The sequence below is a fragment of a genome, unplaced genomic scaffold (genome assembly GCF_019419815.1).
Source record: "Pyrus x bretschneideri cultivar Hongxiangsu unplaced genomic scaffold, Pyrus_bretschneideri_v1 Contig6, whole genome shotgun sequence".
NCBI lineage: Eukaryota > Viridiplantae > Streptophyta > Magnoliopsida > Rosales > Rosaceae > Pyrus > Pyrus x bretschneideri.
Window position 1 is genome coordinate 2,505,175 of NW_025999798.1, and position 13,927 is coordinate 2,519,101.

A 13,927-nucleotide genomic window follows, 5' to 3' on the forward strand; every position below is an offset into this window, starting at 1 on the left:
TAGCAGTTATCTGGTAAGAAAGTCGCACTTCGCTTTTAAACCAGATTAGTATACGTAGTAATATGTCTGCAACTACACAAAGACGAGGAAGTTGGCCGTGGAAACAAATAAAGACAGCAGCAAATTGCTGCGCACACAATTGATTCTACTCCAAAAACAAGGCTCTCCTACCCTTGGATCTTCCATGCATAACCAAGTTCCCTCTCATCAATGCCACATTTTTCTCATTGTTCTAATAAATTAATTAAATCATAATCCAAATTTGTCCCTTCTAATACGAGAGATTTTTCAGTGTGCTCGAAAAACGGGCACATACGTCATATATGTCATTATATAAGTGGATAAACATTTTGAAAAAAAAAATACAGGTTCGTTTCAATGTGCTTTTAAAATTACTAAAAGTGCTTTCATAAAAAATGTTTATGGGTTACATAAGCACTTAAAGTGTTTCATGCAAGAAACACCAATTATGTGCTTCTTGTAAGAAATGCTTCAAGTGTTTTTTTTTTCTTTAGAATTTACTTACATTTTTACTAAATATTAGTTCTAAAAATATTTTCACAAAAAACAGTTTAGTTATTTAAAGCAGTTCTAAATGAGTCCTACTTCACTTCACTTGTATAATAACATATGGCGTATAACACTCTTATTCTGAGCACATTAAAAAAAAAAATTGTCTTTTAATGCACACCCTGGCATTAAATTTTATAACTTTCACACACATGCGATTCTCTCTATATATACCTAGCATGTACAACTTCTATTTCAAAAAACAAAAAAAATCAGCTAAAGAGTACTCTAAACCCTAGTTTTAGAAATCATAGTTCGAACCATCTTTCATATTTTGTATCAACAAAGTCTTAGAGTTCCAATATCCGCTATCTCTAACTTACTTTTTAACAACAAAAAGATTTGTTACGATATGATTATGGCGAAGTTCCCGACGGTTGATCAGTGCACGTCAGATGGACTGGAAAAGCACACGGTGGTTGCCGACATGGACGGGACTTTGCTTAGAGGCCGAAGCTCCTTCCCTTACTTTGCTCTTATTGCCTTTGAAGTTGGTGGGATTCTGAGGCTCCTATTCTTGCTTTTTGTTACACCACTAGCCGGACTCCTCTACTACTTTGTCTCGGAATCAGCCGGAATCTAAGTTCTCATATTTGCAACGTTTGCCGGCGTTAGGGTTTCAGAGATCGAGTCCGTGGCCAGAGCCGTGCTGCCTAAGTTTTATTCGAGCGATTTGCACCCCAATTCTTGGCGCTTTCTCTCTGCATGCGAAAAGAGATGTATTCTTACTGCAAATCCGAGGATCATGGTGGAGCCTTTCTTGAAGGATTTTCTTGGATTCGACACGGTTCTGGGGACGGAAGTGGCGACTTATAAGGGTAAGGCTACTGGGTTTGTTTTCCCACCTGGTGTGCTTGTGGGAAAGAAGAAGGCAGATGCTCTTAAGAAGGCTTTTGGAGATGTCCAGCCAGGGATTGCGCTTGGTGATAAGCACACTGACATTCCTTTCATGAAATTATGCAAGGTTCGACAATTTTCATGCTAGCCTTTCGTTTTAATTAATGCTATTTTTGTTTTAATTTTAACTCTCAATCATATATGCAAATTCACTAATATATTCTAAGATATTGCATGTAATAAGACATTTATACAATTATACTATTTTTTATTTTAATTAGAGTCATCTAACTAAATTTAATTAAAACATGTAAACATGAAAAATTGTTGCAGGAGGGTTACATGGTGCCAGCAAAACCAGAAGTGGAAGCAGTAACAAATGACAAGCTACCAAAGCCCATAATCTTCCACGACGGCCGTCTTGTCCAAAAGCCAACACCTCTCGTGGCGCTCCAGACCCTCCTCTGGCTCCCCATCGGCTTCTTCCTCGCCTGCCTCCGTATCTCAGCCAGGGCACTCATCCCCATGTCGCTTGTCTACCATGCCTTCTGGGCCCTCGGTGTTCGCGTCACAGTTAAGGGCACCCCACCACCAGCCCCCCAAAAATCCACGGGCCACACCGACGTCCTCTACATCTGCTCTCACCGCATCTTCCTCGATCCCATCTTCCTCTCCGCCGCCCTCGGCCGCCCCATTCTCGCCGTCACCTACTCCGTCTCCCGCCTCTCCGAGTTCATCTCCCTAATCAAGACCGTCCGCCTCAACCGCGACCGGGCCCTCGATGCCGCCATGATCAAGAAGCTTCTAGAAGAAGGTGACCTGTCAATCTGTCCGGAAGGCACCACGTGCCGGGAACCCTTCCTCCTGAGATTCTCCGCACTTTTCGCGGAGCTGACGGACGAGCTGGTCCCGGTGGCGATAGTCAACAAAATGAACATGTTTCACGGGACCACCGCATGTGGGTGGAAGGGGATGGATTCATTCTACTTCTTCATGAACCCGAGCCCGGCGTACGAGGTGACGTTTCTGAACAAGCTGCCGGCGGAGCTGACGTGTGGGGCCGGGAAGTCGAGCCATGAGGTGGTGAATTATATACATAGGGTTATAGCGGCCAACCTTTCGTATGAATACACCGGGTTCACCAGGAAGGATAAGTACTGGCTCTTGCCGGAAATGATGGGACCGTGACTAAGAAGCCGTTGCTTCACCCCAGTAAAGTCATGGGCTGCTAGCTTTATATTTTGGGAATTATTTTTCTAAAGTTTTTAGAACTTTGATTAACTTAGCTTATATTTGGGGAAAAGCCTTATTTAAGTATACTTTTTCTAGCCTGGTTAAATGTTTATGTAGAAATACATGGCATGGGAAAAGTAGAATGTTTATCAAGAAGAAATTATGTATTTGTATTTCCCTATTCTTTGTTTAGAATAATATCAATTAATGAAATATTTCTTACTTAAAAAAAAAAATTGTTAGAAGCATACTAAAATTTTTATTGAAAAAATGAAACACCTGCAAAATGCTTCCCAAAAGAACATTTATCAAAATCAAGTTGAAATTCCCCCACCGGCGATATCTTTTGAATAAGAAAAAAGTACGTCAAAATTTCATTTTAAATTCAAGTACTTTTTAATTTTTCTGTCAAACGCTCTAACAACGCTTACAATTAGTCATTTTGACACTTTCAAATATATACAATTTCGACATTAGAGGTGTTGTTATTAGTACTAAAAAAAATTCTTGTACAAATATTATCTTATACGTCAATAACACCATCCTTTTAAAAATGAAAAGACTAAAATATGTAAGCGAAGATCCAATGACTGATAGATTCAATCTACAGGCCAACGAATGGTCACAATAGATCTAAAACAGACTAAGCGAGTCCTACGTGTTTGTAAAATGGTTGCAAAGCATGAGCATATTGTTTCCCCGCATCTGTCTCCCTCCTCTTCCTCCCCCCACTTCAATCTCTCCCTCTCTCTCTCTCCCTCTGCGATCAAAATCATGAAATCCTCGCATTGATTTTGTTTCCAACTTAATTAAGCGTCGAAGAAGAATTAGTTAATCATAATTAACAATGGACTCGACGACGATTTCACATCTTTCACACGGATCGATTTCGTCGAGCATCGGAGACTCGTGGGAACTTGAAGGCAATCTTCCGCTCAAAGATCGCCTCAAGGCCTTTAAAACCAACCAGTTCGACCCCAATGTCTACGTCACCACCAAATGCCACACCATGAGTGAGAAGGTCCCCAATCTCTCTCCCTCTCTCCCTCTCTTGATTTTCATATTTTTCAAGAAAATAATGCACGGGAATCTTCACAAATTAGGAAAAACAAAATGGGATTTTCGTAATTATGCATTTAATCGTGTTCACTAATAGTTTTAGTGATGCATGGTGAAGAATTTAGAGCTAGTTCTCAATAATTTATTTACGGAACTATTTGCCTAATGAGATAGACTTACATGAAATGGGTTCATTGGCACCATAGCGTTCAAAACCATTTGTATATGTGGAGTGTATTAGTGGTTTGGGACGCTGTGGTAGCGGTGAACACGTTCCACCTAAGTCCAAATCCTACAGCACAACAAACAGGGTCTTACAGTTTATGGGTTGGAGATGATGACAGGAAATAAAGCATCTTCACTCTTACCTTGTTGACCTAAAAAAGGCGTCTGCAGAAGAAATGCGTAAAAGTGTTTACGCTAATTATCCGGCATTTATCCGGTGAGTGAGCATAATTTTCTTTGAATGTAATGACGATGATTTTTTAGTAGACGTGAATTAGGCCAGTTGCTTAATCATGAGGGTATTTCCAATTTCCTCAACCCTTATATTGGAACTTTAGAATTTTCATAACATATTACACCATGAAAGTGTTTGTATTGGTTCATTTGCAGTACATCGAGGGAAATCACTGAACTTGAGGGACAACTCCTTTCCATGAGAAATCTACTTTCTAGTCAGGCAACTTTAGTTCATGGTTTATCTGATGGAACTCGAGTTGATTCATTGTCCACTGGCAACGAAGATTTAAACGATGAGGACATATTAGTAGAAAGTAAGGAACTTTCTGAGATTGAGAACTGGTCAGGAGAATTCGAGGACACCCTCGAGGTTCTATTGGCTGAAAGAAGAGTGGATGAAGCGTTAACTGCCTTGGACGAAGGGGAACGCGTAGTGCAACAAGCTAAAGACAGGAATAAATTGACCCCAGCTGCATTCTTGTCACTGCAGACTACCATCACTGAACAGAGGCAAAAATTGATGGATCAGCTGGCGGAGACAATGAGCCAACCTTCCACACGCATCGTTGAGCTTCGCCCAGCTGTTCTAGCTCTCAAAAAGCTCGGGGATGGTCCCCGTTCACACACGTTGCTGCTCAATGCTCACCATCAAAAGTTGAAGTCTAATATGCAAGGTCTTAGCTTATCTAGCACTTCATATGGAGGAGCATATATCGCTGCGCTTTCTCAACTGGTCTTCTCAAGCATTGCCCAAGCGGCAAGTGACTCCCTGGCAGTTTTCAGTGAGGAGCCCGCTTATACATCTGAACTTGTCACTTGGGCAGTCAAACAGACCGAGGCTTTTGCTCAGCTCCTAAAAAGGCATGTTTTGGCTTCATCAGCAGCTGCCGGGAGTCTAAGAGTTGCCGCAGAATGTGTTCATATATGTTTGGGACACTGTTCGCTGTTAGAAGATCGCGGGTTGTGCCTCTCTCCTGTCTTATTGAAACACTTTAGGCCATTCCTTGAGCAGGCATTGTACTCCAACTTGAAAAGAATTGAACAGAGCAGTGCTGCATTAGCTGCTGCTGATGATTGGATGCTTCTTTATCCACCGGTAGGCTCACGCCTTATGGGTTCGACTTCATCTCTTACTACTATGAGCCAAAACCAGCCAAAGCTTTCAAGCAGTGCTCACAGATTCAGTTCAATGGTTCAGGTGATCATTTATCTCACTTTTACTTTAATACTTCTTCTGAGATTTCTAATTTAATTCAATTTGTCACTATCACGGCGTTAGGAAAACGGGATGGCATAATTTTGACTATGCAGATAGCTTCTGAACTACTAATTTGTGCTAATAATATCTAATGGATTTAGGAACTTCTTGAGGATGTGGTGCCGCTTGAGACCCTGCAGTTGGATGGTCCGGCATTAGAAGGCATTTTACAAGCGTTCAACTCGTATGTAACTATACTGATGAATGCAGTGCCTGGTTCAGCGGAGACTGAGGAGAACTTGGAAGGATCAGGACATAAACTTGTTAGGATGGCGGAGACAGAAGCTCAACAGCTAGCTTTGCTAGCAAACGCATCATTGTTAGCAGACGAGTTGCTACCACGAGCTGCTATGAAGCTTTTGCCCCTGCAGCAGGGTCAGCAGGCTAATAAACCAATGGAAACCCCTAAAAGATCTTCGGACAGGGGAAATCGTGTCCCGGAACCTAGCAGGGAATGGAAGAGGAGGCTTCAGCGCTCGGTCGAGCAATTGAGAGACAGCTTCTGCAGACTACATGCCCTTGATCTCATCTTCACAGAAGATGGGGACACGCGTCTCAACGCGCAAATGTATACTAGCATGGACGGAAACCTAGACCCCGAATGGTTCCCATCTCCGATACTTCAGGAACTTTTCGCAAAATTGACAACCTTGGCGAACCTTGCAACGGATATTTTTGTGGGGAGGGAAAGGTTTGCGACTATCCTACTAATGAGACTGACTGAGACTGTGATCCTGTGGCTTTCAGATGACCAGAACTTCTGGGCAGAAATTGAAGGGCCAAAGCCATTAGGCCCTCTCGGCCTTCAACAGGTATAAACATACATGAGAACAAAAGTAGCTTAATTGACTAAGAGTGTTCAGCCCCTCACCTAAGTCCCAAGTTTGATTCCCTCTTCCCCCAATATCGCTTGTGAAAATTCTTTATTTAATTTGTATGCAGTTCTATTTGGATATGGAGTTTGTGTTGCTTTTCACATCGCAAGGCCGGTACCTTTCCCGAAATCTGCATCAAGTTATAAAGAACATCATTGCTCGAGCCATCGATGCAGTGACTGCTACCGGAATAGATCCATACAGGTATGCATAAGAGAAAGATTCTAAACAAACTGGCTATCTATATAATTACATCGTCTGATGAGAAAAGTTGAACATAATCTTATTTGCGACGAGAATGATAGGCATATAGTTGTAAACAACATGTGACACCTCGGAATCTCTTTAGGGACTTGGAATCAAATGGCACCATTGTAAATTAGCATTGGTCAGTGTAACCCTAACGATAAAACTATTTCTTTTGGGCAGTGTTTTGCCGGAAGATGACTGGTTTGCCGAAGTAGCTCAAATAGCAATAAAGATGCTGACAGGGAAGGCCAACTTCTCGAACGTGGAACAAGATGTCACGAGCCCTAATCAATCTGCAAGATCTTCTCATGGAAGTGAGACCGGTTTTTCTCAGCACTACAGAGAGTAATTATATTCATTCAGATTCTACATTAACAACAATAAAACAGATTTTTTTTATTATTTTGTTGGTGGTCATTTTTCCAATTAACACATCTTATGATGTTTACCGATTTGAAGGCGTTGGAGAATAAAAACCTACCTCGGGAATATGACAAAAGATATACAGTTAAGATGTGAGAGATTTCACTTCTAATATCACCAAAGTTTTTTGTGATAAAACTCAACACTTAATAATAAATTTACCAAATTAGTTTTCTCATAAACGATTATGGCCCTTCCCAAACAAACTTTAGGAGTGGAAAAGAACATTAGATGGATAAAGTACCAGAAAATTTTCAATAGGTTGCCAGATTACGTGAGACTTGAAAGCAAAGGAATACTGTACCATCTCTCGAATGGCAGATCCACAGAGCTACTATAATTATAAGATATAAGAAGTAAAGAAAGAAGCCTACTTAGATCATGTTCATCTTCCTTTCGTACGTTCATGATATTGCTTTCGCATGGCTCTTAAAGGCTCAACTAAATGAACTCTAATGGATTTATCTTGCTCCATGTGATTTTTGGGAGAGTAATCAACTGTGCACGTAGTTTGGACGTCAGGATGTATTTAATTGAAAATTTGAGAGATTTTAATTCTTTTAATGAATTTACGGGTATTTAATCAAGATTTTAAGTGATTATCTTAAATTCAACGTATATTCAATTAGGATTTAAGATGCCACTTAGTACTATGGTCTAGTGGTATTTCTCTTTACTTGTAAATTAGAGGTTTTAGGTTCGATTCTCGCCAAAGGCGAATTTGAACCACAATAAGCCTATTATGAGGCTTAGCCCTCATAAATATTCAATTAATTTCTATGATTTATTGCCACTTGTGTCCAAATGCAATCAATTTCAAATCTCCCTTGTTGTTGACCAAAAAAAAAAACTCTCTTATAAAAAAAAAAAGGAATTTATTGAGAAAGTTTTCTGAAATAGTATTTGAATTAAACTAATAAGATGACTAGTAATTTATTGAAATAAAAATTACAAAAATGTTTTATATATGTGGCTACTGAGTTTCCTGTGATATCTAGGTAAATACTAATTTTCTCTCTTGAAATAATGCTATTTTTGTATCTGGATTCGTAGACGTTTAACTTGGAAAAAGAAAATCACAATCGTGAGGAAATACATGAAAATTGAGAAAAAGAGGATCTCAATTTTATGATTTACTTTTATGAGAATTTGTTATCCATATATATAGATATATTGTTATATAGTCTAGTGTATTTCTCAAACCATTCATATTGTTATCAAAATTTGTGGTTTAATTTTTCCATCCTTTGGTAAAAAATGCAGGAAGGATTGGTTAGCCTTTTGATTATTAGTGTTGCATTGTCTCAGTTGATTGATATTGGATACAGTGAAACAAGATATAATGTTCTTGATTATGGTGCAATTGGAGATGGCCAAACGGATGATTCCGAGGTAACTTCTCTTGTTACTTTCTTTTCACATTCGTATATATTTTATAGTTATGTTTTTGTATGGTTCTCTTCATAAAGTATTGGAAGGGGTTGTGTATTTTTAATGGAATGATACGAGGTAATGCAACACATATTCTTTTGTTTTTAGTTTCCTTGAATGGTTCATGAATTTTGGTAACGCACTCATACTAAAATCGCCACATTCAGACTATAAGTTTTACTCAAAAAATAACTTCTTGGTGAATAGTCTCTGGCGACATAAGTATTGCGGAACGAAAATGCTGTGATAATTTTATTTTCTTTTTTCATTTTACATTCTCTTACTCCTTTAGTTAGGGAAAACTGAACCTAATTATGGACCATTGTTCTACTTGATATAGGCTTTTGTAAAAGCATGGAAAGCTGCATGCGGAACAGCTGAAGCTGGTGACTTAACAACACTCATTGTACCTCCAGAAACATTCTCATTGCAGCCTGTGATATTTGCAGGCCCTTGCACTTCTAAGACAATGCATTTTGTGGTACACCTAACAAGGACATGTTATTTCTTCATCTTTTAATTTCCATTTGTTGCTTCTTTTTCATCATCCGTGGCTAATGACCTTTAACTACGTGAAAGTCGTATTATTGTTATTACTGACCATTGCATCCAGGAGTCAGGACTAAAATTTTTGAAAATGGTGTAAATTTTCCTTGATTTCGTATTGGTTGCGGGGAATAGGTCCTGGGGAATGTGGTGGCACCCAAAACGCTGGATGCATGGAAGAAGTGCCCATCACATGGCTGGCTCGAATTTGTAGGTGTGACCAATCTCATAATCAATGGTTCAGGAACAATCGACGGCCAGGGTTCAGCTTGGTGGAGGAATGAGAACAACTGCAAAAGACCAAAGGTTAGTTGATTTCGCCAATTTACAGACCAAATAGATGGTTGAAATTCATTATTTAATCGTTTAAATGCACAAAATTGACACTTATCGACACACTTTGTGATGTGCGCATACCCACCGTTATAGACCTTATATTAAAAAGTATACAAGCAGCGGCGGAGCCAGGAATTTAAAGCGATGGGGTCAAAATATAGTTTTAAAAAATCCATCATACTTTCATTTATAATTGTCCACGACGTGTTCTTATATTTTGGAAACATCGTATCACAACATTATTATCAATGGAATCAAATACATATTTCTTAATGTACACAACCAATCTATCATTCAACCATTAATCACCCATCTTATTAAGATGTGAATTCTTCATAATTTTTATCACCGAAAAAACTTTTTCAATTGAAGCAATCGCAACAGTTAAAATTAGTGCTAATTTCACTAGCAAGTACACCAAGGGATACTGGCTGTTCCTCTTTGTCTCCACCAACTTTTGTGCAAAGCTACTAATTCCTTTCAATACAGAAAACTCATTATGCAAACGACATAGCTTTGTTGAATTAAAAACGTATTAATTAAAAATTATTTTTTACTTTTTTAGGGATAAGTTTACAAGTAAGTTTACAAGGCAGCGTGCTGCTGCAATGCTGCTGTTGCAGTGCTGCTATACAGGTTCATAAAATTTTCAAAGGGATAACTTGACAAGGTTATTGGGGTCAAGGGATGCCAATGCCCCCTCATTAGATCCGCTAGTGTATACAAGTAAATATATTAATTTCGTGTGTCTAATAACATTACTCTTATTGCAAGTGGTAAGAGCATACCTCCCTCTATGCTCAGTTTCCTATGTTTCGATTCTCCTACCCTAGTGTTGCTTGTATCAAACAAAAACATTACTCGTACATGATAGCATATGAATTTGTTTGTATCTTTTTATTATTATTTTATATTACTCAATTAAATTTTGATTTATTACAATTACTGCAGGGTATAAACTTTCACAAATGTGATAATCTTGAGTTAAATCTGCTTACTCATGTAACTTGCACTCTATTACAATTTACAGAAGATGATCTTATCCGGATCTCACCCGCCCAGCTGAATTCCTCTCCCAATTCCAGGTAATTCCTTTGCTACTTTTCTCATTTTCGGTTTCAATTCAATGCCCGATGCGGACTTCAGTTAATCTGTAAGTTTTTTCGCAGTCGAAAATAGCACAATTTCAAAACCACGAGTTGTAGTACGTTGTTACGACATTGCCAACTTCGATGACACCTATGCTTTTGCCGATAACCAGCTCCGAGTAAGTCATGATGCCGACCGGACTTTGAAGAAGAAGGAAGAAGAAGGATCCGGATGGATGCCACCGGAGAGGATCCTATTCCATAATTTACAACATACCTACAACACTACTTTCAAATACTCATAAGAATTCACAGGTGACAGGTCCGTCAACCACCACTTGCACTTTGTCAACCAAAAGTTTTTCAGCATCGTGCACGTAATTAATTAAGTCGAATTTGCTCCCTTGGCTTAAAATTCATGTCAATGATGAATCGATGAGAGTCACAATCGAGTAAATTATTCTTTTGGATTTAAGTCACGCGTACTACATGTTGAGTAGCGAAAAATTAATTAAATTGATTATGTACGTTAGCAGTTATCTGGTAAGAAAGTCGCACTTCGCTTTTAAACCAGATTAGTATACGTAGTAATATGTCTGCAACTACACAAAGACGAGGAAGTTGGCCGTGGAAACAAATAAAGACAGCAGCAAATTGCTGCGCACACAATTGATTCTACTCCAAAAACAAGGCTCTCCTAACCTTGGATCTTCCATGCATAACCAAGTTCCCTCTCATCAATGCCACCTTTTTCTCATTGTTCTAATAAATTAATTAAATCATAATCCAAATTTGTCCCTTCTAATACGAAAGATTTTTCAGTGTGCTCGAAAAACGGGCACATACGTTATATATGTCATTATATAAGTGGATAAACACTTTGAAAAAAAAAAAATACAGGTTCGTTTCAATGTGCTTTTAAAATTACTAAAAGTGCTTTCATAAAAAATGTTTCTGGGTTACATAAGCACTTAAAGTGTTTCATGCAAGAAACACCAATTATGTGCTTCTTGTAAGAAATGCTTCAAGTGTTTTTATTTTCTTTAGAATTTACTTACATTTTTACTAAATATTAGTTCTAAAAATATTTTCACAAAAAACAGTTTAGTTATTTAAAGCAGTTCTAAATGAGTCATACTTCACTTCACTTGTATAATAACATATGGCGTATAACACTCTTATTCTGAGCACATTAAAAAAAAAAAAATTTGTCTTTTAATGCACACCCTGGCATTAAATTTTATAACTTTCACACACATGCGATTCTCTCTATATATACCTAGCATGTACAACTTCTATTTTTTTGAAACAAAAAAAATCAGCTAAAGAGTACTCTAAACCCTAGTTTTAGAAATCATAGTTCGAACCATCTTTCATATTTTGTATCAACAAAGTCTTAGAGTTCCAATATCCGCTATCTCTAACTTACTTTTTAACAACAAAAAGATTTGTTACGATATGATTATGGCGAAGTTCCCGACGGTTGATCAGTGCACGTCAGATGGACTGGAAAAGCACACGGTGGTTGCCGACATGGACGGGACTTTGCTTAGAGGCCGAAGCTCCTTCCCTTACTTTGCTCTTATTGCCTTTGAAGTTGGTGGGATTCTGAGGCTCCTATTCTTGCTTTTAGTTACACCACTAGCCGGACTCCTCTACTACTTTGTCTCGGAATCAGCCGGAATCTAAGTTCTCATATTTGCAACGTTTGCCGGCGTTAGGGTTTCAGAGATCGAGTCCGTGGCCAGAGCCGTGCTGCCTAAGTTTTATTCGAGCGATTTGCACCCCAAGTCTTGGCGCGTTCTCTCTGCATGCGAAAAGAGATGTATTCTTACTGCAAATCCGAGGATCATGGTGGAGCCTTTCTTGAAGGATTTTCTTGGATTCGACACGGTTCTGGGGACGGAAGTGGCGACTTATAAGGGTAAGGCTACTGGGTTTGTTTCCCCACCTGGTGTGCTTGTGGGAAAGAAGAAGGCAGATGCTCTTAAGAAGGCTTTTGGAGATGTCCAGCCAGAGATTGCGCTTGGTGATAAGCACACTGACATTCCTTTCATGAAATTATGCAAGGTTCGACAATTTTCATGCTAGCTTTTCGTTTTAATTAATACTATTTTTGTTTTAATTTTAACTCTCAATCATATATGCAAATTCACTAATATATTCTAAGATATTGCATGCAATAAGACATTTATACAATTATACTATTTTTTATTTTAATTAGAGTCATCTAACTAAATTTAATTAAAACATGTAAACATGAAAAATTGTTGCAGGAGGGTTACATGGTGCCAGCAAAACCAGAAGTGGAAGCAGTAACAAATGACAAGCTACCAAAGCCCATAATCTTCCACGACGGCCGTCTTGTCCAAAAGCCAACACCTCTCGTGGCGCTCCAGACCCTCCTCTGGCTCCCCATCGGCTTCTTCCTCGCCTGCCTCCGTATCTCAGCCAGGGCACTCATCCCCATGTCGCTTGTCTACCATGCCTTCTGGGCCCTCGGTGTTCGCGTCACAGTTAAGGGCACCCCACCACCAGCCCCCCAAAAATCCACGGGCCACACCGACGTCCTCTACATCTGCTCTCACCGCATCTTCCTCGATCCCATCTTCCTCTCCACCGCCCTCGGCCGCCCCATTCTCGCCGTCACCTAGTCCGTCTCCCGCCTCTCCGAGTTCATCTCCCTAATCAAGACCGTCCGCCTCAACCGCGACCGGGCCCTCGATGCCGCCATGATCAAGAAGCTTCTAGAAGAGGGTGACCTGTCAATCTGTCCGGAAGGCACCACGTGCCGGGAACCCTTCCTCCTGAGATTCTCCGCACTTTTCGCGGAGCTGACGGACGAGCTGGTCCCGGTGGCGATAGTCAACAAAATGAACATGTTTCACGGGACCACCGCATGTGGGTGGAAGGGGATGGATTCATTCTACTTCTTCATGAACCCGAGCCCGGCGTACGAGGTGACGTTTCTGAACAAGCTGCCGGCGGAGCTGACGTGTGGGGCCGGGAAGTCGAGCCATGAGGTGGTGAATTATATACATAGGGTTATAGCGGCCAACCTTTCGTATGAATACACCGGGTTCACCAGGAAGGATAAGTACTGGGCTCTTGCCGGAAATGATGGGACCGTGACTAAGAAGCCGTTGCTTCACCCCAGTAAAGTCATGGGCTGCTAGCTTTATATTTTGGGAATTATTTTTCTAAAGTTTTTAGAACTTTGATTAACTTAGCTTATATTTGGGGAAAAGCCTTATTTAAGTATACTTTTTCTAGCCTGGTTAAATGTTTATGTAGAAATACATGGCATGGGAAAAGTAGAATGTTTATCAAGAAGAAATTATGTATTTGTATTTCCCTATTCTTTGTTTAGAATAATATCAATTAATGAAATATTTCTTACTTAAAAAAAAAAAATTGTTAGAAGCATACTAAAATTTTTATTGAAAAAATAAAACACCTACAAAATGCTTCCCAAAAGAACATTTATCAAAATCAAGTTGAAATTCCCCCACCGGTGATATCTTTTGAATAAGAAAAAAGTTCGTCAAAATTTCATTTTA

At 39.4% G+C, this 13,927-nt stretch overlaps 2 protein-coding genes and 2 pseudogenes across 2 annotated transcripts; all 4 read left to right on the forward strand.

Moving 5' to 3' along the window:
- The first annotated feature begins 516 nt into the window (after nt 1-516).
- LOC125471253 lies at nt 517-2,726 on the forward strand (annotated as a pseudogene).
- A 651-nt stretch (nt 2,727-3,377) lies between these two features.
- On the forward strand, nt 3,378-6,924 carry LOC103950897 (exocyst complex component EXO84A). The gene is made up of 6 exons (XM_009362145.3): nt 3,378-3,661; nt 4,044-4,141; nt 4,315-5,359; nt 5,521-6,231; nt 6,362-6,498; nt 6,724-6,924. The coding sequence occupies exons 1-6, from the start codon at nt 3,488-3,490 to the stop codon at nt 6,890-6,892; spliced, it is 2,334 nt and encodes a 777-aa protein (XP_009360420.2). The 5' UTR covers nt 3,378-3,487; the 3' UTR covers nt 6,893-6,924.
- A 1,299-nt stretch (nt 6,925-8,223) lies between these two features.
- LOC125471364 (probable polygalacturonase At3g15720) lies at nt 8,224-10,672 on the forward strand. Its single transcript, XM_048571688.1, has 5 exons — nt 8,224-8,358; nt 8,738-8,878; nt 9,079-9,249; nt 10,231-10,364; nt 10,459-10,672. Exons 1-5 carry the CDS (start codon nt 8,224-8,226, stop codon nt 10,670-10,672), a joined length of 795 nt encoding a protein of 264 aa, XP_048427645.1.
- Nucleotides 10,673-11,730: 1,058 nt separating this feature from the next.
- Nucleotides 11,731-13,630, forward strand: LOC103950898 (annotated as a pseudogene).
- Nucleotides 13,631-13,927: the final 297 nt, after the last annotated feature.

Coding starts and splice junctions, on each gene's coding strand:
- LOC103950897 (XM_009362145.3), top strand. CDS start 3,488: ATGGACTCGACGACGATTTCACATCTTTCACACGGATCGATTTCGTCG. Junction 3,662..4,043: donor GCCACACCATGAGTGAGAAG/GTCCCCAATCTC, acceptor AGATGATGACAG/GAAATAAAGCATCTTCACTC. Junction 6,499..6,723: donor ACCGGAATAGATCCATACAG/GTATGCATAAGA, acceptor TCTTTTGGGCAG/TGTTTTGCCGGAAGATGACT.
- LOC125471364 (XM_048571688.1), top strand. CDS start 8,224: ATGCAGGAAGGATTGGTTAGCCTTTTGATTATTAGTGTTGCATTGTCT. Junction 8,879..9,078: donor CTAAGACAATGCATTTTGTG/GTACACCTAACA, acceptor TGCGGGGAATAG/GTCCTGGGGAATGTGGTGGC. Junction 9,250..10,230: donor ACAACTGCAAAAGACCAAAG/GTTAGTTGATTT, acceptor CAATTACTGCAG/GGTATAAACTTTCACAAATG.